This window comes from Nylanderia fulva, unplaced genomic scaffold (genome assembly GCF_048542155.1).
Source record: "Nylanderia fulva isolate GAGA-0341 unplaced genomic scaffold, ASM4854215v1 Scaffold58, whole genome shotgun sequence".
Taxonomy (NCBI): domain Eukaryota; kingdom Metazoa; phylum Arthropoda; class Insecta; order Hymenoptera; family Formicidae; genus Nylanderia; species Nylanderia fulva.
Window position 1 is genome coordinate 745,334 of NW_028190676.1, and position 22,716 is coordinate 768,049.

The window sequence follows — 22,716 nt, forward strand, 5'->3', positions numbered from 1 at the left end:
ATATTTTTAATAATATAAAAGTGTTCAAAAATTATATTTGACTTTTAATTTTAATTATTTTAGCAAAGAGTTCCGAAATCTCTTACACACATAATAGGGATTTTGTTCATCCATATAATTCGCAATTAAGTATATATGTTAATTATTAATTTTAATAAAATACAAAATTAAAATTAAAGGTCAAATATAATTTTTGAACATAAATATATTTAATTCGTTATAAAACGTATACCCGTGATAGTATTTTTCTCGTACAAAAATAACTAGAACAAATTAAATTACTCATAAAAAAATAAAAAATAATTAAATAATTTATATTATATATGATAATAATAAAACATTTTATAAAAAAAACAGATTCAATAAATATAAGTATATATATAACATGTACTTATATTTATTGAATCTGTTTTTTAATAAAATGTTTTATAAGCTTAGAAAACTTGACTTTGACGTAACTAGCAAATTTTATTTAATTATTTCACGACGGTTTGACGTAATAAAATGTTTTATTATTATTATATAAAATATAAGTTTAAATTCTTTAATTAATTTTTAATCTTTTATGATTAATTTAATTTACTCTAATTATTTTTGTACGAGAAAAATACTATCATGGGTATACGTTTTATAATTAATTTAATATATTTGTGTTTAAAAATTATATTTGACCTTTAATTTTAATTTTTATTTTATTAAAATTAATAATTAACATATATACTTAATTGCGAATTATATGGATGAAAAAAATCCCCATTATGTGTGTAAGAGATTTCGGAACTCTTTGCTATAAAATAATTAAAATTAAAAGTCAAATATAATTTTTGAACACTTTTATATTATTAAGAATATATAATTCGGTTCCCGAAATATATTAATTCATTATAAAACGTATACGTGATATTATTTTTCTCATATAAAAATGACTAGAATAAATTAAATTAATTATTAAAAAACTAAAAAGTAATTAAACGACTTAGACTTAGATGATAATAATAATGAAATATTTTATTAAAAAAAGATTCAATAACTAGTAGGTCAGGTTATAATTTTTTATTTATTTATTTATAACATTATGAGCTATTAAGCTCATCATCTTGTTCGCTCTCTGTCTTGCTTTCATTCGGCAAGTCACAAACGATATATGATACTCGTATGTTCCTACTTCAACTCTCGAGAATCTGAAACAAACGAAACTCGTGTCCAATATACAGGGTGTCCGGTAACTAACAGACCAATGATTACAAATGGATTCTTTGGTCAATTTGGGAACGATTTTTCCTCAGCGAAAATGTCGAAAAAGGTCATCATTTTTTACAACTTTCCAATCTTTATCATTATGTATCTTTATAACTAAGCCTTAAATTAAAATTTTATTATAGTAAACTCTACCTGAAATTAACTGAAGAATGTAATTATGTTAGACTTTTAACTCCAAAACGTTTAGTTTTCAAAAAACCTATTTTTTTTCAATCGCTTATAACTCGAAAATTATTGACTTCTCAACATTTTGCTAAGGAAAAATCGTCTCCAAATTGGCCAGAGAATCCGCCCTTAATCATTGGTCCGTTAGTTACCGGACACCTTGTATATATTATATAAAAGTGTATAGCACGTCAGAAGCTTGTGAGCTTACAGCGATAAGTAAAAACAATTGCGTATTTATTTCATTGCGTTTATCTGTTTAAACGCGCTTTAATTTTTCCAACGTTTTTGCCTGTTTATATTTTAAAGGTCCTCTCTTCTAAAAATCTTGTTTTAAAGATCCTCTCCGCGAGCAAATTCGAAAACATAAATTATTTAATATTTTTACTTTATTATTTGTAAATCCTCGGTAATTTCAAAATTTTTCTATTTGCAAATTATTAATTTTCTATTGCAAATTAATTTTTATCACAGACTTTACTCTTACTCCCATTGCACTTTCGTTTGCGGTTTTCAGTATACGATTTTTTATCGTAGTTACTGCAAATTATTATTGTGAATTATACTTGTGCAGTGATTTGAAGAATTTACAATTTCGTTGAAATTGTTGATTTTTTCAAAAAAATTACGAGATTCGCGGAAATTGCGTGCTTTCTTGGCATTTTCCGTTCGCGGCAGGCGGTTTATTTTTGATTGTTGCAAGTGTTTTTGTTTTTTTTTTTATTAAAATAGATAATAATAATGTGAAATAAATCACGATATTTGACAGATATGTGCATATATATAGAAATTGTAATAATAATAATATTATATCATAAAATTGTAAATTGTTTCAATTTTTTTATAGACTGCGATAAAAGATTTTACATTTGGATAAGAAACTGCGGTAAGTAAAAATATAAATTCTTGAAAACGTACCAAAAATATTTGATAACGTAAAAGGTGAACTTTGAAAATAAGGAACTTAAAAATTGCACTAATAAATGGGCTATATGTGAGCCGTGCGCGGATTGTAAGGTGTGTTATATCGAAATTTAATTAATAGAATTGAGAATTAATCCCAATTTTAAGTCTTACAAATGTCCAAGCTAATTTTTTGTACCTCGTGTACATTTTTGAAAGTTATATCGAAAAATTAAATTTCAATATGCGTCTTACATCTCACATTTCGCATACGGCTCACATATAGCCTATTTATCTCTTATACTTTATTTCAACCCTTATAGAAATTTATTACTAGTAACGCCAATTTATCACTTATTTCGAGTAATTAATCACTTTTATTTCGAATACTTAAATTACTGTATATTATAGTATTTTAAATACTCAAAATAAGTGATTAATTGGCGTAGTGATAAATTTCTACAAGAGAATAAGGAGCCTTTAAATTCTTAATGTAAAAAATTTCAAGTAATTTTCTTTAATAAAATTTAATTAAAAAATTTAATTAAAAAATTTTTGAACAGTGTATATCACATTTAAAATTGTGATTATTTCAATAAAAAACATTTTATGTGTAAAAAATATATTTTTATATTTAATAAATTTTATATATATATATGCATATATGTAAAATATTCTCTCTCTCTCTCTCTCTCTCTCTCTCTCTCTCCTCTCACACACACACACACACACACACAACGGGGGCCAAATCTCTCAAATTGGTCTCATGATCAATTAGCTGGATTCGCACCAGGGGCAAAGTCTGTTGGTAATGTCAAACGAATTTAGCCTGGACTTGCACCAGGGGCAAAGTCTTTTGGTCGAGTCTACGAAATTTAGCACGGACTCGAACCAGGGGCAAAGTCTTTGGTTCAAGTCTACGAAATTTAGCACGGACTCGAACCAGGGGCAAAGTGTGTCGGTAAGGGGCAAAGTCTATCGCACGAAGATGGCGGTCTCTTCTTTAGGCAGGCCTTTGGCGATCTGTCTATTAATCTGTGACAATAATAGGGTGCATTTGTTTATGCAGTGATTAGCGCATCCACTGCGCATCCACTGCGTCTATTATCTGCGAGTCACGTGACATCATTTACCGAACGATCACCTGCGTGAATTGACTGCTCAGATTGTAATTGGAGTGCGTAAGTAAAGAAATTTTAAATAAATATGAATTAACTTAGAAATAAATATTTTTTATCGGCTCTCAATATAAACAATATAAATATGATGGTTTCTAAATCGGCCTAAGACCCATAGCACGAAAAATTACAAAAATTAATTATTCGGTACTGTATCTCTTGGTACGAGATTACTAAAGTTCCATATCAAGAGACACGGTAGTGTCTCGCGACCAGTTAAGGGCGTAGCGGAGACACCGTGTATCTTAACGCGAGTCGGACATTTGAGTCTTTATAATATTTCAAACCTAAATAATGGCAAAGCAATCGAGTGATCTAGACAATTAGATTGAGTTCGAATTTATAAAAAGGGTTTATTTTCTTGTGATTTTAAGCAGAGATATAAAAGCAAAAGGGAAAAATGAAAAAAATTTTATTTAAAAAACTCCCCCTCATCATTTCCTCTTATCACATTATCATCTATTATCAATCGGGAAATACATAAGGGATTCCCCCTTTTTAAAAAAAAACATGCGACAATAACAAACAAACACTGCAAAGGGAAATTTGGGAATTTTTTCCCCCCCCGACGTTTTACAAAGATGGCGAGTGGCCCCCCCATATCGGCAGGTGCGGGGTTTTTTGGAAAACCCCTTTTTTCTTCCCCCCCCCCTTTCCCCTCTCTCTTCTCCCTTCCCCCCTCTCTTTTTCTCTTCTCCCTCTCCCCCTTTTTTCCCCCCCCACCCCCTCTTCCCTTTTCCCCCTATCTTTTCTTGGACTTTTTCATTCATGGGGCACCCCCTTGGGTCAAATCCCTCCCTTTTTCCCCCCCTCCTCTTCTCCCTTTTTTTCCCCCCCCTCCCCCGCCCACCAACACCCCTTTACCCCCAAAGTTGTCTTTAATTTAAACCTTTAAAAAATATGGGGTTTAAGTGTTTTTTTCCCGGTTTTTTAAAAAAACAAAGGTTTTTTAAAAAGGAAAAAAAAAATAAAAAAAAAAAAAAAGGGTTTTTTTTAAAATTTTTTTTTAAACCTTTCCCCCCAATTTTAAATTCCAAAAAGGGCGGAAAAAATTTTTAAAAAAGATTGGGGGGGGGTTTTTTATTTACTTTTTCAAAAAATTTTTAATTTGGGGTTTTAAAATTTTAAAAAAAATTTTTTTTTTTAAAAAAAAAAGGGGGGTTTTTTTAAAAAAAAAAATTTAAAAAAAAAAATTTTTTTAAAAAAAAAATTTTTTCTTTTTAAAAAAAAATTTTTTTAAATTCCGTTTTTTTTTAAAATTTTTATGGGTTTCCCTCCCCCCCTTTGCTGCGAATCCTACCCTTTCTTTCCCCCCTTCAAACCTTCCCCCGCTTTTTCCCTTTTTTTCCACGTATCATTTTTTGTTTTTTGTTTTCCCAAAAAGGGGGGGTTTTATTTTTTGGGAAAAGGAAAAAAAAAAAAAAAACCCGGGCGGGGCAAATTTTTAAAAAAAAAAAACCCCGGGGGAAAGGTTTGGGGAAAGGGGGTTTTAAAAAAAAAAAAAAAAAGGGGGGGAAAAAAAAAAGGGGGGGGGTTTAAAAAGGGAAAAAAAAAAAAAACCCAAAAGGGTTTTAAAAAGGGGAAAAACGGCCCAAGGGGAAAAGGGGGGAAAAAAAAAGGGGGCCCAAAAAAAAGGGGGAAAAAAAAAACCGGGCAAACCAAAAAGGGGAAGGGAAAGGGGTTTTTGGGGAAAATTTTAAAAAAAAAAAAAGGTTTTTTGGGGGCTATTTTTTTTAAATTATTTTTTATTTCTTTTTAAAAAAACAAAGAATTTTTGAAAAATTTAAAAAATTTTAAAAAAAAATTTTTTAAAAAATGGGGAAATTTTTTTCCCCCTTTTTTTTTTTTTTTTTTTTTTTTTTTGCCCAGGGGGGGGGGGGGGTTTTTTTGGGGTTTTTGGGTTTTTTCTAAATTTTCACTTTTTCCCGGGGTTTTCCCTTTTTTTTTCACCCCTTTTTTTAAAAAAAATTTAAAATCTCTTTTCCCCCCCCAAAAAACTTTTTTTAAAAAAAAAAAGAGATTTTAATTTTTTTTTTAAAAAACCCCTTTTAAAACCCCGTAACCCAAAATTTTTTAAAAAATTTTAAAATTTGGAATTCCTTTCCCTATTTTTTTAGGGAAAAGTAAAAGGGGAAAAACCCAAAAAAATTTTTTTTTTTACCCTTTTAAAAAGAAATAAAAAAAAAATTCCCAAAAATTAAACTGGGGGTTTTTCGAAATTTAAAAAAAAAGAAGTTTTTCTTACATCCCCAACCCCCTTTTTTTTACCCCCTTTTTTTCCAAAAAAAGTATTTTTCCCCAAAGTTTTTCAAAAAACACTTTTGGGGGGTTTTCCCCCAATAACCCCTTTTGCCCCCCCCCAACTTCCCCGGGGAAAAAACCCCCCCTCCCCCCCATTTTGTTTTTTTTTTCCCCCCCCTCCTTTTCCCCCCCTTTTAAAATTTTTTTTAAAATTCTTTTCCCCTTTTTTTTTTTTTTCCCCCCCCCTTTTTTATTTTTTTCCCCCCCTTTTTCATTTTTTCCCCCCCTCCCAGGCCAAACTTTTTTTTTTTTTCCGTTTTTTTGACCCCCTTTTTTACCTTTTTTTGCCAAATTTTAATTTTTTCCCCCTTTTTCTTTTTCCCCCCCTTTTTTTTTCCCCCCTTTTTTTCCCAAAAAATTTTTCAACCATTTGTGTTTGCCTTTTCCTTTCATTTCCTTTCCGGGCCCCCCAAAAATTTTAAAACCCCGGGGGGGATTTTTCCCATCCCTTTGGGCCCCCTTAATCCCCCCCCATTTTTTACCCAAAACCCCCCTTTTTCCTTTTTTTTTTTGGTTTTTTTCACCCTTTTTGGGGGGGGTTTTTTCCCTTTAAACCAACCCCGGGGGGGTCCTCACCCTTTTCCCCCCCCTTCCCCAAAGGGCCCCTTTTCCCCCCCCCCCTTTTTTTCCCCCCCTTTTTACCCCCTTTTTTCCCCCCCCTGCGGGGCCCCCCCCCCGGGTGCAAAGGGCCAAATTTTTTCCCCCCAAAATTTCCCCTGAAAACCCCAAACCCCCCAAAACCCCCCCCCCAAAATTTCCCCCCCCCCCCTTTTTTACTCCCCTTACCTCCTCCCTTTTTTCCCCCCCTTTCCATCAACCCATTTTACCCCTTTTTTTTAAAAAATTTTTAAAAACCCCAAAAGGGTTTCCCCCCCCCTTTTCCCCCTTTTTTTTAAAAAAAAATTTTTTTCCCTTTTTTTTTCCCCCTTAAAAAATTTTTTAAAAAACCCCCTTTACCCCCAAAATTTTTAAAAAATTTTAAAAAAATAAAATTTTTCCAAAACCCTTTTTTAAATTTTTTTCTAATAAAATTTTTATTTAAAAACCCCAAAAAAACCCCAAAATTTTTTTTTTTTGGAAAATTTTAAAATTTTTTTCCCCCAAAAAAAAACCAAAAATTAAAAATTTTTTTTAAAACCCCCCTTTTCCCCCCCTTTTCCCTTTTTGCATTCAACCCCCCTTCGTTTACCCCTTTTTTTAAAACCCCCCCCCGGGAAAATTTTCCCTGTTTTCCCCTCTTTAAAAAATTTTGTTTTCCCCAAATTTTTTTTTTTTGCCCCCCCCAAAATATCCCGTTTTTTTTTAAAAAAACCCCAAAAAAATTTTTAAAAAAAATTTTTTAAAAAAAATTTAAAAAAAACCCCTTTCCCCCCCAAAAATTTTGTTAAAAAAAAAAAAAACCCAAAAAAAAACCCCCCGGGGGCCCGAAAAATTTATTAATTCCCCCTTTTTTTAAAAAAAAAAAATCCTTTTAAAAATTTTTCCCCCTTTTTAAAAAACCCCTTTTTCAAACCAAACCCCCCGGGGTTTTTTCCCCCTTTTTTTTTTAAAAAAAATTTTTTTCCCATTTAAAAACCCCCCTTTTTTATTTTTAAAAATTTTTCTCCCTTTTTTCCCCTTTTTTTTTAAATTTTAAATTTTAAAAAAATTTACTTTCCCTTTTTTTCCCCCCTAATTATTTAAAAACCCCCTTTTTAATTTTAACCAAAACCCCCAAGGGTCTTTCATTTTTTTGTTTTCCCCTTTTATTTTTTAAAAAATTTAACCCCCTAAAAAAAAAAATTTTTAAAAATTTTTTTTTTAAAATTTCCGGGGAAAAAGGTTGTCCTTTTTTACCCCCTTTATTTTTTTGCCCCCCTTTAAAAAATTTTTCCTAAACCCCAAAAAAAAAAAAGTTTTCCCCCTTTTTTAATTCCCAAAAAAAGTAAAAATTAAATTTTTTTTTTAGGGTTTTTAAAAAAATTATTTTTAAAAAAAATTAAAAAAATTTAATTCCCCAAAAAAGTAAAAAAATTTTATTAAAATCCCCTAAAAAAATTTAAAAATTTAAAAATTTTTTTAAATTTTAAAATTTTAAAAAAGGGGAAAAAAAAAGGGAAATTTGTTGCTTTTTAAATTTAATTGCGGCCCCCAAAAAAATTTAGTTTGTTTAGAACAACGCATTGTCATCCGCGATTTGGCTCTTGTTGCCCGTCTTATACGTTAAATTTATATTTATATTACAGAGCCTTGTTAAAACTCTTATATTTAGTAATCTCGTACCAAGATATACAGTTCCGAATAATTAATTTTTGTAATTTTTCGTGCTATATGGCTTTTAGGTCGATTTAGAAACCATCATATTTATATTGTTTATATTGAGAGCCGATAAAAAATATTTATTTCTGAGTTTATTCACGCCTGGCCTAATCACGGCGTTATTTACTAACATCTACTAAAAAGTCAAATGAAAAATATAGGATCGAAAGAGTCTGAATAGCTTAGTGGTAAGAGTAGTCGCCCGGAAAGTGAAAGACGCGGGTTCGATTCCCGCTTCAGCGACTTTTCGGACCTATATTTTTTGCGCCTATTTCTCCATATGTAAGTTCAAGGTTAATTAATATATGGAACTTTAGTAATCTCGTACCAAGAGATACAGTTCCGAATAATTAATTTTCGTAATTTTTCGTGCTATGGCTCTTAGGCCGATTTAGAAACCATCATATTTATATTAAATATGAATTATTATTTGAATAAATATAATAAAATTTTTAAATAGGTTGAAGGTTCTGACATATGACGTGTGCACATAACATTTTTAGACATTGATGACGGTAGGATTGAAATGTTGCTGAATGTAGACTTCTCAGATTTTTCCAAACTTACTGGGGACGAAGTAGCTTGATAGCTAGGAATGACTGTAACAGAATTGCATCTTTATACAAAGCACATTTTTTTTAAACAGATTACTTTAAATTTATATTCTTGATAAAAGTGCATTTTTAAGTTAATTGGATCGTAAATATAAATTAACAGACTTCATAATTTTATTGTATTACTTACCTTGCATTACTTTTAGTTTTGTAGGATCTATTTGGAGGAGTTATTCTCCACCTTCTTTGTTCTGAACTTTTATAACATAACTCATAATTGAAATAATTTTCAGGCAACGTTTCCAAGTTCAATTGGCTTAACAATGGAGAAGACTACATTCGTTTACGCAGTAGTCCGCAGTACTGCGAGCAAAGCATCCTAAGCAGGACCTCCGAGATGGCTGCGCAGATAGGCAGCAGCTCTGCTTAAACGAACAACAAACTGCGCTGCAGTCGGTTGCGCAGGTGGAGTAAACGAACGACATTTGCGGCATTCTGCGGCAGTCACTGCATAAACGAATGCACCCATAGCGTTTTCGAGTGAAGCAGTTTTTGAGCGATCCGGGGTCGATTAATGACGTCATTAACCAATCACAGCCATTTCTCTGAAGAATAAATAGCTGTGATTGGTCAATGACGTCATTAATCGACCCCGAATCGCTCAAAAACTGCTTCACTCGAAAACGCTATGGGTGCATTCGTTTATGCAGTGACTGCCGCAGAATGCCGTAGATGTCGTTCGTTTACTCCACCTGCGCAACCGACTGCAGCGCAGTTTGTTGTTCGTTTAAACAAAGCTGCTGCCTATCTGCGCAGCCATCTCGGAGGTCCTGCTCAGGATGCTTTGCTCGCGAAAGCGGAAATTTCACGGCAATCGTTTTGCAAGTGTTTCATCGGACGACGGAGACTTAGACACGAGCCGCAGTAAGCAGAAGTTAACGATAGCAAGCTGCGATGACGTCATTATTCATTCTGCGCACTGCTACCGCATTATTGAATTTATATCTGTGTTTCTCGCCATTTCGGAAATCGCAATTTGCCGATCGTGCAAGCAAAAACTAACGTTTCAAGAAAGCGGGCATCGAGGCCTAGGATTTAAAATTATTAAAAAACCATTCCTCAACGTTTAAAGTCGACCAGACTGGCGATAATTTATTATAAATAATTATTTGAAATACAACGTTTCGGCTGTCATTGCAGCCCTTTTCAAGTACATCTATAAAAAGTTCAATCAAAATAATTATAATTTAATACACTTATTCGCAACAAATAATTATACATTTAAAAACAAAAATGTGTTACATACCAAATTTAAAACAGTAAATCAACTTCTATGCAAACAACCGACAATGTTAACGCTTGTTTTGATGAACAATGCAAGACTGACAGAAGTAAGCACATAATAAATAGATGTTAACTGTTCGCAAGAATCTTAGTCACTAAGCGTTAAGAAAATAGAGACGAAACTAAATGTGTCTTTCGTAATTTAAATCGTCATAATAAAGTCAAATAAATAAAAATAAATAAATAGGTGGATATAAAAATAAAAATAAAAGTAAAAATAAAAACGACTTAAATAACGTCAAGAACACGATCGTAAATCCCACTAAAATTCTCCGTATCTTTCTGTAAATTAATACTTTTTCCTTGTTTTTTTATGTAAAACATTTCTGCAATTTCTCTTTTTCTTGTTTGTTTTTCTTCATGCAGAATCACCGGAGAATCCCAACGGAACTCATGATCGTTGCAAGTCCGATGCAAACTAACGACAGAATGCAATGTCTTGTCTTTTTTTATGTTATTTCTATGTTCTTTAATGCGCGTTTCTAAATGTCTCTTTGTCTGTCCAATATAAGCCGAATCGCAATTCGCACATTCAATTTTATAAACCACATCAGTTCTTTTTAAGTTTTCGATCCCATCTTTACCTCTTTTTATCAATGTGTCCAATTTTTTTGGGACAGTATATAAAGCATCAATTCCACTTTTATTAATGCAACGCGTAATATTCTCGCTCAGATCTTTAATATAAGGTAACACAATGCAATTTTGCGTATCAAATTTATTTCGATTGGGCGAGTTAAGATTACCGCCAAATTTAATCGCTCGAAGTCTTTTATTAATGTTTTTGTTTATAAAGAGGTAAAGATGGGATCGAAAACTTAAAAAGAACTGATGTGGTTTATAAAATTGAATGTGCGAATTGCGATTCGGCTTATATTGGACAGACAAAGAGATATTTAGAAACGCGCATTAAAGAACATAGAAATAACATAAAAAAAGACAAGACATTGCATTCTGTCGTTAGTTTGCATCGGACTTGCAACGATCATGAGTTCCGTTGGGATTCTCCGGTGATTCTGCACTGAAGAAAAACAAACAAGAAAAAGAGAAATTGCAGAAATGTTTTACATAAAAAAACAAGGAAAAAGTATTAATTTACAGAAAGATACGGAGAATTTTAGTGGGATTTACGATCGTGTTCTTGACGTTATTTAAGTCGTTTTTATTTTTACTTTTATTTTTATTTTTATATCCACCTATTTATTTATTTTTATTTATTTGACTTTATTATGACGATTTAAATTACGAAAGACACATTTAGTTTCGTCTCTATTTTCTTAACGCTTAGTGACTAAGATTCTTGCGAACAGTTAACATCTATTTATTATGTGCTTACTTCTGTCAGTCTTGCATTGTTTATCAAAACAAGCGTTAACATTGTCGGTTGTTTGCATAGAAGTTGATTTACTGTTTTAAATTTGGTATGTAACACATTTTTGTTTTTAAATGTATAATTATTTGTTGCGAATAAGTGTATTAAATTATAATTATTTTGATTGAACTTTTTATAGATGTACTTGAAAAGGGCTGCAATGACAGCCGAAACGTTGTATTTCAAATAATTATTTATAATAAATTATCGCCAGTCTGGTCGACTTTAAACGTTGAGGAGTGGTTTTTTATTAATTATTACTGGCAACCTTAAGGATTATTATTTATTTAAAATTATTGTCCAGTGTATGTGTGGTCGACGCGAAATCCAGTCAGGACCATTGATAAATACCGGCTACGAAATCAACAGACGAATTGTTTTTGTTATGAGGCTTCTTGGTATCGCACGAGAAGGGATAAACGTATTCTGCGGCCTTATGGATATTTCTGCAGGTTTAGCAAAATCTACTTACCAAAATATCGTTGAGCATTTGTACGCAGCGTCGAAGACAATGTTTGAGAGCACCTGCGAAAAAGCCGTCAAGGAAGAAAAAGAAAGAAACGTTGAACATGAAAGACCTGCGAATCATTTGAAGGTTTCGGGCGATGGATCGTGGAAAAAGCGCGGTTATACTTCCTTGTACGGTGTAACAACGCTCATCGGATACTACAGTGGCAAAGTAATCGATCTCATTGTAAAAAGTGGATATTGTCATTCGTGTGCCATGAGTAAAAATACTTTGGACGAAGACGCATTTGAGGAGTGGTATGAGAATCATAAAGACTCATGCTCCTCAAATCATGCAGGTTCGGCAGGGAAGATGGAGGTGGATTCCATAATGGAGATATTTTCCAGATCCGTCGAGAAATTCGGAGTTATGTATACTAATTATATCGGCGATGGCGACTCGAAAACTTCTACTAGTATCTTAAATAGCAATCCTTACGGGGACGAGTGCACAGTGACTAAAAATGAGTGTGTTGGACACGTGCAAAAGCGCATGTGTACTCGTTTACGAAATAAAAGAAAAACCGAGAAACTCGGAGGAAAGAAGCGGCTAACGGAGAGCGTAATCAAGAAATTGACAATATACTACGGTCTGGCAATTCGCCGAAATATTGATTCAGTGGAAGGCATGAAGAAAGCTATTATAGCGACATTAGATCACTACTGTTCCACGGATAAAAATCCTCAGCATGAAAATTGTCCAGAAGGCGCCGAGAGTTGGTGTGAATGGCGCAAGGCTCAAGCGGCGAATAGTCTTGCATCTTATAAACATCCGACGAGATTAATCGATGAAACCGTGGAGAACCACATTCGTCCGATTTACGAAGAGCTCTCTAATGACGATTTAATGACTGCGGTGCTTAGGCGGCCACACTCAAAATTCCAACGAATCGTTCAATTCGCTTGTGTGGCGCCTAAGTCCGAAACATCTGAATTCCGGCCATAAAATCGTCGAAATTGCAGCATATATAGCTGCAGGCATTTTCAACGAGGGCTACTTTGCTGTACTCTCCACTATGCAGCTGCTTGATATCATCATCGGTCAGCGATGCAAAAATTTTGCTGACGCCGTCGATGCCGAGCGCATAACGCGGGAGAACCGGCGCGCATCAGTTTCTACCAAGGAGACTCGTACAGCCCGAAGATTGGAAACCCTGAATCAGAACGAGTTTTTTGAAGAAGAGGAAGGACTACTGTATGGCCCAGGGATAGCTGAGTAACCTCTAATTACTGTAAGTACCCAAAAACTTATATTTTTTGGGACCGAAAACTTTAAAGCGCGTTTTCTCGAGTTTTTATTTTTACGATTTGTAGAAAACGGTGCCGGCGATAGCAAAAAGAATATACGTCCGATCGAAAAAAATCAAAGTGATCTAGCTTCAGTATTAAATTATCTTCTATTTGAACTAAAAAAGTTGGACAAAAGTATTATTTAAACTACTTTTTTTGCAACTTAAAGTGAATTTTTTTTTTCAAAAAAGTGAATTTTTTCTTTAAACTTCGAAAAAATTTGGAATTTGACAACTTCTTTGGTATTTTCTTAGTTCATATAGAAAAGAAACTTATAAAAATTAAAAAAAATTTTGTCTCGACTGTTTCAGACGCACCGCACGACCTCCATCACCGGCACCGATTAGCAAGTGCAGACTCCAGGCGCTCGGGCAAAATTATCATAACTTGAGGAATTTTAATATCTTTTTAATAACAAAAATTGTTTTTTAAAGCTAAAATACAGTACAATATGTTCTCAAACTTACGCTTACAGTAATCATTTCCTTCCCTTTCAAAAAAATTGCTGAAAAAACGCTTTTTCTTGGGCTCCTAAATCAGACTCCCCCCTTAAAGTAATCTGTTAAAAAAAAATGTGCTTTGTATAAAGATGCAATTCTGTTACAGTCATTCCTAGCTATCAAGCTACTTCGTCCCCAGTTAGTTTGGAAAAATCTGAGAAGTCTACATTCAGTAACATTTCAATCCTACCGTCATCACTGTCTGAAAATGTTATATGTGCACACGTCATATGTCAGAACCTTCAGCCTATTTAAAAATTTTATTATATTTATTCAAATAATAATTCATATTTATTTAAAATTTCTTTATTTACGCACTCCAATTACAATCTGAGCAGTCAATTCACGCAGGTGATCGTTCGATAAATGATGTCACGTGACTCGCAGATAATAGACGCAGTGGATGCGCTAATCGCTGCATAAACGAATGCACCCTAAAGCGGGGAGCACACACTCTTGCATAAGCGCATAAGCATATGCATAAGAAATTCGATTGGTTGAATTTCTTGTGCATACGTTTATAGACCAATCAAGATTCTTATGCTTACGCTTATGCGCTTATGCAAAAGTGTGTGCTCCCCGCTTATATGTCGTATGTCGCAGTCGGATGTCGGAACGTAAGCGATGGTCCAATGAGAACATTTCTTTTTGGAAAACAAAATTTCTTCATTGGACCATTGCTTACGTTCCAACATCCCACTGCGACATACGACTTATTATTGTAGACCAGGCCTTAGAGTTTACTATATCTATTGTAGATCCGGCCTTACAGTCGAGTTATTTTCTTCGTACTTGACTGTGATTGGTCAATTTTTCAAGTTTAGGACTTAAATAATTTATTGTCAACTCGACCTTAAGGCCGGATCTACAACAGATGTAGTAAACTCTAAGCTTTAAAAAATTCACTAATCACAGTCAAGAATGAGGGGAGTAATTGACTGTGATTGATCAATTTCTTAAGGCTTAGAGCTTACTACATCTATTGTAGATCCGGCCTAAGGCTTCAATCATTTATTATGGATCCGGTCTTAAGCTTACTTAAATCATCTGTTGTGAACTTGGCCTTAAGAAATTGACTAATTACAATCAAGTATGAGGAAAATACTTGACTCGAATATGAGGAAAATACTCGACTCGAATATGAAAAAAATATCAACTGTGATTAGTCAATTTCTTAAGGCTTAAAGCTTAAATCACCTATTGTGGACTCGGTCTAATAGGTAATTTAAGTCCGACCAATCACAATTAAGTATAAGGAGAATACTCGACTGTGATTAGTCAATTCTTTAACATTACATGTATTTCGGGAATATTCGGGGAGCATCCTGAATACATTCTGAAGATTTCGGATGTCCTCTGGATATCTTTAGGATGTGTTAATGGTCAATTTCTTAAGGCTTAAATCATCTATTGTAGACCAGGGCTTAGGCCGGGTCTACAATAAATGTAATAAACTTTAAGCCTTAAGAAATTGATCAATCACAGTCGATTATTCCCCTCATTCTTGACTGTGATTGGTAAATTTCTTAAAGCTTAGAGCTTACTACACCTATTGTAGATCCGGCCTTACAGTTGAACTTACAAATAATTATTCCATCATAAAGTTATAAAAATTGATTTTTTTTAAATACAATAAATATTATTTTTCTCTCATAATCACGGACTTAAATATAACTTAAATTTTAATTAATTAAAGGATTTTTAATTAATCGACCAAAACTAGCTAAAATGTTGTTTATTTATTAATAAATATTACGACGTTTTTTATTTAAATAATCGATAGTTATATGTATTAATTGTATTTATTTCAGTTTATTTGAAAAGAACCACAACCATATAATCAAAACGTTGTAATATTTAATAAACAAAATTTTGGCTAGTTTTGGATGATTAAAAATTGATTTTTTAATTATATTCTACTAGCGATATATTAAGATATTTTAATTTTTAATTAATTAACCATAATTATTATACCCAACCTTGAAAATAATATAACCATTTTAAAATAAAGACAAATACAACAAATATACATATACATAAATATAAAAATTTTTAATACATTTATATGAATTATGTTCGAAGTTTTCGAAATTCTAAAGCGGGGAGCACACACTCTTGCATAAGCGCATAAGCATATGCATAAAGGTGCAATTTCATGGACGCTAGAAACCAGCGTCAAATTAAAATTACTAGATTTTCTCTAGATTCGGCGTTAAGAAAATATAGTGGGGAATAAAGTTCAGACCGTTTCAATTTTTTCAGCGTGCCGCAAATTCAATAATAATTGTAATTAAAAATGAACGAAGAAGAAGAAAGAGTTGTTCTTTTTGAACATTATTCACCTGCCTTGCACGTTCTGTTATCCATGCACGATATTTCTGCCTGTAAGCCATTATATTCTCAATTTTATCGACGGTTCACGACGCGCATATTTTGCCACTACTTCTCCCTCCATTAGACAAGCGACAATTTAGTCACGTGATCTCCGTTTGATGCTGGTTTCTAGCGTCAATGAAAACTGCGTGTAAGAAATTCGATTGGTTAAATTTCTTATGCATATATGCGTTTATAGACCAATCAAGATTCTCATGTTTACGCTTATGCGCCTATGCAAAAGTGTGTGCTCTCCGCTTAATTCGTTATTTACCGGCTTTTCACAAGAGGTCGGAGATCTGCTGATCCTAACCTCGAATACCCGGTGCCATTCAAAGCGACGAAGAGGAAGAGAAGAGTCTTGCTGATCTTTAAAGTAAAGTTAAAATTAATTATAATTAGCTCGAGCTTAAATAAATGGATCGTACCAGTGTAGGAAGTTCATTAGGAAGGATGATATCCTCTCCTAGAAAACGAATTTCGATGGTTCATTCATTGAAGAAAAACAGTTCGTAAGTTTTTTAGTATGATACTATAGTATATAATTATATGAACATTATGTGTTTTTATTATATGTAAGAATAATAAATAAAAAATTTTAGAGAAAAAACATTTAATATTTTTAAAATTTAAATTTTATTGATATATGTGAAATTAAACTTCTTATATATATATAATTAATACTAGTTATTCATATAATTCTAATTGATTTTAGTTCCACAAGTGTATCAGGGCGTACAAATCAGTCTATACAAGTAATATGCAGAACACAGAGTCATACAGTAGAAAGTTTTGGCTCTCCACTGCCAGTTTTAGTTACTGAGGCATTAACATTTGTGGATCGGAACACAACTGTCAGTGTTAATGTGTCCGAAGATGGTTGGGCTTGGCTGGTGTATGGTCGCAAACTACTTGTATGGCAATGCAAAGTCAATATTCATGATCCTAAGCAGAGAAGAACCTTCAAAACACAGTGTCGTGAACTGTTGTTGCCTCAAAGTGATTTGGCACATAAAGCGAATTGTATCGCAGTTTGGGTACCTTCTAATCAACAGGTACTTGACAAAAAGTAAACCCTTGCAAGAGAGCTGTTAAGTCTTGGAATCTATATTCTTATGTATTCTTAATATAATGATATATTTTGGAATAAGATAATTAAGTAATGAAAAGAGGACACAAAAGTTTTGTAAAAAATATTATATACAGGGTGTCTTATTTTAACTTACACTCAAATATCTCGAAAAGTATACAGAAAAACGTTTCGAACAAAAGTCTGATTCGAAGGGAGATATAAGATATTTTACGTTTTATGTCAAAAAATTGTTATATTCAAATTATAAAAAAGTACTCCATGAACAAATACTTTATTATAGTGTTTTGGAAAGCTCTTGAAATAAGTACAAGAATATGCAATAAAAAATGGGGGTTTATGATAAAGAAATTGAAAGTGACTTTCACGTGAGCTTCAAATGAATATTCAAGGTCAAATCAATGGAACTATCTTATGTTCTCCTTTGAATCGAACAACTTTTGTTCAAAACGTTTTTCCGTATACTTCATATTTTTCAAGATATTTAAGTGTCTAAGTTAAAATAGGACACCCTATATATGTTATATTTTCATTTAATAGGTACCTAGCTGCATGGCAGTCTCTCCAGAAGGAGTGGTACGTTTCTGGGCTAGTATAGCACACGAAGGATCTTCCGTAGAGACCAGTGCTGAGCTCGCAGGACAAGAAGTGGGTTGTCTTATACATGTACCAGGTCATGGGTGTATTCTGGCCACGACCACGTGTACAGTGGCGTTATTACAGCCGCAGTATAGTAATGGAAAGAACAATATCACCTGCCAGGTACTTCGAACAAGCCAAGGATGGTTCGGTGGCATAGGTCGTAGAATGACCTCCCTTATCTTTGGCGCGATGCCACAATCACCCGTTGCAGAAACAAAATTGGTGAAGGTCACCTGCACGTCGCTAAGCGAGGGAGGCTCCAGAGTCCTTATCCTCGCTGGATCTTCTTTGCAATATTGGTTCTTTTCTCCCAACGAGCAGGAAAAGATGGAGTTCGACGAAGACATCACTCACATCGTTCAACAGGCGTTCCAGAGAAAGATTTGGGAATCCAGCCCTCAAAGTATGGACACGTGGTTCATCGATATGCAAACGTGCGACGAAGGAATAGTCCTTTTAATGGCAGCTTTTGCCGACACATTCGTCATTCAATTTGCTCTTGGATTGTTACCTTTGGTCGACACGACGCTGTCGCATTCATTCAAATGGTTCATACCGATCAAGATAGATCCGTTATTGTTCTATCACAACGATATAGAGTTTACGCTGATGTCCTATCACTTTGTGCTATGTGGCTGGGAGGCAATTATATACAACCAGCACAACGTACTCGTCATCAACACCGCGTCCGAGATCGAGCAGGATAAGATCGATCTGGTGAGAGGAGGCGAGGACAGTATATTAGGTGGCGCGATTTGCTCGGCGACTCCGGTGCTGTTTACAAAGAGCGTCGGCCTCGTCTCCATCGTCCCGGTGGACTTTGCGATGCAGGATTTTAGTTATGCGGACGCCAGTACTACCATGAGTATGGATTATAGTTACAAGGTGAATCAGACGCATCATACGGCGCAGAACTTCTCTACTCTCATAAGCAATGACGAACTTCAAGATATGTACTGCAGCTCTGATGCGACTATGCAGCTGCGTGCCGCGTTCCTTCTGAGTCTGCGCCAGAATAAAGTACAGTGCAATGAGATTCTGTCTCAGCTCTTCTCTTTGCAAGAGGACCCGGTGATGGACGTCGATCCCACCCTTGACACCCTCGTTCTCAAGGTCGCGAGGGATCTGATCGACGATTATCCGGCGAACGATCCGAGATGGACGAATCACAGGGATCTGTCTGTGACGATTAACGCGATCACCTCTATGCAGATACCTCATCAACTGGAGGGTAAGCAGGACGCGTTGGATCTCTTCGACATGTTCCTGAAGAAGTGCAACTTGTGGAGCAAGTTCTGCGCGGTCACCTGCAGAGGGACTATCATGTCCACCTCTTACGTGCTCGGCGAATACTCGGAGAAGGTGGTCGCGGCGTTGACCTTGTACAATTTACAAAACAGATACCCCGAGGTCATAGACCCGGTCATGGATCAGACATTGAAGCAGAAGGAAGCCCGTTTATCCGACGAGCTCACGGCGCGGGATATCTTCTACCGCGAAGTGAGCACGGTACACCTGTTCCTGCTGACTTTGGTGGAGAACGCGTGCGAGATCGCGCAATCCGAGAGACCCCTGCAACAAGTCGGGCAGTACATCGTCCAGATCAACACTATCCTGTTGACTGTACTGTACGAGGTGGTGAAATATCGTCAGTATAACGCCGAGCGCTTCGTTCCCGCGAAGTTCTCCAACGAGACCGAGTATCTACCTTGGACGGCGGCGCCGGGCAAGGATGGCTTGAGAAATTGTCTTAACACGATGCAGGGTATCACTCTTAAGTACGGCATAACCGGCACCGGCGATTCCGCCATCAAGAACGAACTGTACGAGCAACTGGTCAGCTTGATCGACCTGATCCTGGACGGGAAGAAATGTCATTTGGAGAGCATTCGCGGTACGGAGAAGTTCGAGGTGCTCTTGAAGCAGTACGAGGCGGAACGCGCTAATCTTATACAGCCGCTGATCAAGGAGGAGCAGTACGACAACGCCGCGATGCTGGCCGAGAAATACTGCGACTTTCCCTCGCTCGTGCAGATCTGCGAGTTGACCGGCAACAAGAATCGGCTCGACGGCTACGTGGAGAAATTCGCGGCTCAGGACTTCGCCGGTTTCCTGTTCTCTTGGTACATAAAGAACGGACGTCAGGGACAGCTGATCGAGAGATGCAGACGCGGTGGGACTGCGGAACTGACCGAGAAGCTGTCGGAACATCCCACCTTGTCCTGGGTACAAGCGGCGTTGACCGACGAACTGCAGCTGGCCGCGAATACACTTCTGGTCCTGGCGGCTCAGGAGTACGAGCTGATAGTACGTAAGAAGTCGATGCTGTCGCTGGCCAAGCTGGCTCTGCTCGCGTCGGATGAGCTGGAAGACAAGGTAGCGGAATGCACGAGGACCATCAATAACGAGCTGACTCTCGTGGCTTACCAGGAGGATCTGCCGGCGCAGGTACTCGCCATGTACGGTTACGACATCAAGAATCTGCGGGTGCTCGCACCCAGGGAACTGATTATGCTGTACACTTCGAGCGACAACGCTATAGCCAACGAGTACGATTTCAAGAAGGCTTTGGACTTGCTCGACTACGTGGAAAATGAGGAGGATAGATTGTCCTTAAGATTGCAAATCTGGGCGCGCGCCGCTCGGCGAAATCAGTGGGACACCATAGAGAATAATCCCGAGCAACAGGTGCAAGAAACGCTTTTCTTCAAACTGATGGATCTTACGTATTTCATGGGTGAGCGCGATGATATGGAAATATTCTTGAAATATTCAGAAGAGATGTTTTATAAAAAAATGTCGCGTTTCAGAAAAAAAATGTTTTGTATACAAGTTGATTGGTTTTGAGGGGAAAGAAGTTGGCCTTACTGGCTTTTTTCTAAAGGGCGATTTTCAAGATCATTTAAAGGTCTTTTGTTTTTTTAAATGGAATCTTTTTTTTATAAACAATTATGTATTTTCTTTATATCAATTAATTCTTCTCATTATTTTGTGCATGAAAATATTGAAGTAAGATCGTCGAAAAATGAATATTTTATGATATATTTCATAATTTATGTAAATTATATTAAAAAATATAAAAATCTATTCTCATTTTTTGGCCATCTTACCCTTATAAATTTTTACAGTGAATACTGCGAGGTCGATTTATATATATAAAAAATTAGTTTTATTTAAAAAAATATAAATGACCTTGAAAATCGTCCTTCAGGAAAAATCAGTAACGTCAACTTTTTTCCTCCTCAAAATCAAATAACTTTTGTTCGAAACATTTTTTTCTAATAATAAAATGCGACGTTTTTTTAATATATTTTAGAATATTATTTAAAATGGGACATCCTATATATTTCATATTGCGTATTTTTGCTTTTACAGGTGGAAAAGCGGATGAATTTCTACCATGCATCGACATGCTTCTGAAAGAATCGGAGCTTGGAGAACTCGCTACCTCGAACAACTTTCAGTTTCTTATAAAATTGATATACGAGTACGCTTATCGAAATTATTAAATGAGGAAAAGCTATTCATGAGGATAATAATTTGTATTTTGTATAACAAAGTAACGATGTTGAATAGCGAAGCGGCAGTATTATGTGATATATTTTAGCTTTTCTCACATTAAATTCATTTATAGTTATTTATATTATAATGTCAATTATTTTTATATCTAGTTTTATATATATATATATATATATATAAAACTAGATATATATATATATATATATATATATATATATATATATATATATACATACACATATATACATACACAGGGTGTCCGATAATTCGCGGACCACCTTTCGTGGCCAGGTAGAGCACGTTAAATTGAATAGAACAATCTTTTTACTAAATTCTCAATAATTATTGAGTTATTTATTAAAACATCTAAGCGAATGAGCGGATGGAAAGTGGGTAGGCCGGACTTGGTGGGCATGCCGGATGGCTTATTTGTTATATGTCGTTGAGTATCAAACGTATCATCTTACTTTTCGGCGCCGCTACATTGCTCGCCGTTCGCTGCATGACGCCGCCTCTCGATCAGATGCTTTCCACTTATTCGCTTAGATATTTTAATAAATAATTCAATAATTATTGCGAACATCGCAAAATGATACGGGACTTTTCTTATTCAGTTTAACATGCTCTGTCTGACCATGAAAAGTGGGTCGCGAATTCTCGGACACCCTGCACATATATATATATATATATATATATATGTATATATCAAATTGACATTATAAAATGTTGCATCTATGAAATGCACAATATAATTAGATACTTTAAGTTTATTATGAACAAATTCTCTTACATGTTAAAGACTTAGTTTGTAAATAAAATATAAATAGGTTTATAAATAAATAAAATGAATAAATTTTTTTAAGAAAAATTTTCATAATGTATATTTTACATTCTTGCTTGATTTAGCAATATTTCCATTCCATTTCTGAAATGTAAAATGCGGTAAAATATAAATGAAAATGTAATTAAATATATACATAATATAAAGAAAAGACTTTATTCTAAGAGAAAATGAAGAATTTTACCTGCACGTTTATATTAAAAAGTGGCATTTTATATTATATATGAAAATGATGCAAGGCACATGTGTATTGATGCATTTAAAATTATCAATTATACACATTTATACATGTATACATTAATTTATATATATATATATATATATATATATATATATGTGTGTGTATATATATATATGTATATATATATGTATATAATACATTCTTATTCATCAAATCAATTTCAAGAACAACTTTTTAGTATTCTATATCCGAAGATATAAACATAAATATTAATGAATAATATATATAAATGTCAAATCATTATTTTAAAAGATAAAGATATATCAACAGATTGTATCATTAAATAATTAAGTTAGAAAATTAGCATTTTAATAGATTTTTCACGTTTTGATTTTCTA

General features: G+C 34.3%; 2 protein-coding genes and 1 long non-coding RNA gene across 3 annotated transcripts; 2 read left to right on the top strand and 1 right to left on the bottom strand.

Annotated features, from left to right (window-relative positions):
- Nucleotides 1–8,511: 8,511 nt before the first annotated feature.
- On the bottom strand, nucleotides 8,512–9,182 carry LOC146720949 (uncharacterized). The gene is made up of 2 exons (XR_014925839.1): nucleotides 8,850–9,182; nucleotides 8,512–8,704 (listed from the first exon to the last, which is right to left on the bottom strand). It is a non-coding gene; the product is annotated as an uncharacterized LOC146720949 (long non-coding RNA).
- A 305-nt stretch (nucleotides 9,183–9,487) lies between these two features.
- LOC114939099 (uncharacterized) lies at nucleotides 9,488–13,638 on the top strand. The gene is given in 4 exon segments (XM_029313336.2): nucleotides 9,488–9,583; nucleotides 11,680–12,735; nucleotides 12,737–13,114; nucleotides 13,484–13,638. Coding segments are annotated over 2 exon segments (1,419 nt in total). The 5' UTR covers nucleotides 9,488–9,583; nucleotides 11,680–11,682; the 3' UTR covers nucleotides 13,103–13,114; nucleotides 13,484–13,638.
- A 2,454-nt stretch (nucleotides 13,639–16,092) lies between these two features.
- Nucleotides 16,093–22,128, top strand: Nup133 (nuclear pore complex protein Nup133). The gene is made up of 4 exons (XM_085487600.1): nucleotides 16,093–16,557; nucleotides 16,761–17,100; nucleotides 17,676–20,514; nucleotides 21,153–22,128. Exons 1-4 carry the CDS (start codon nucleotides 16,463–16,465, stop codon nucleotides 21,284–21,286), a joined length of 3,408 nt encoding a protein of 1,135 aa, XP_085343726.1. The 5' UTR covers nucleotides 16,093–16,462; the 3' UTR covers nucleotides 21,287–22,128.
- Nucleotides 22,129–22,716: the final 588 nt, after the last annotated feature.

Excerpts from the sequence above, each read along its gene's own strand:
- Nup133 (XM_085487600.1), top strand. The coding sequence starts at position 16,463 with ATGGATCGTACCAGTGTAGGAAGTTCATTAGGAAGGATGATATCCTCT. Across the intron at positions 16,558-16,760 it reads TCATTGAAGAAAAACAGTTC|TTCCACAAGTGTATCAGGGC; the intron begins GTAAGTTTTTTA and ends AATTGATTTTAG. Across the intron at positions 17,101-17,675 it reads GGGTACCTTCTAATCAACAG|GTACCTAGCTGCATGGCAGT; the intron begins GTACTTGACAAA and ends TTCATTTAATAG.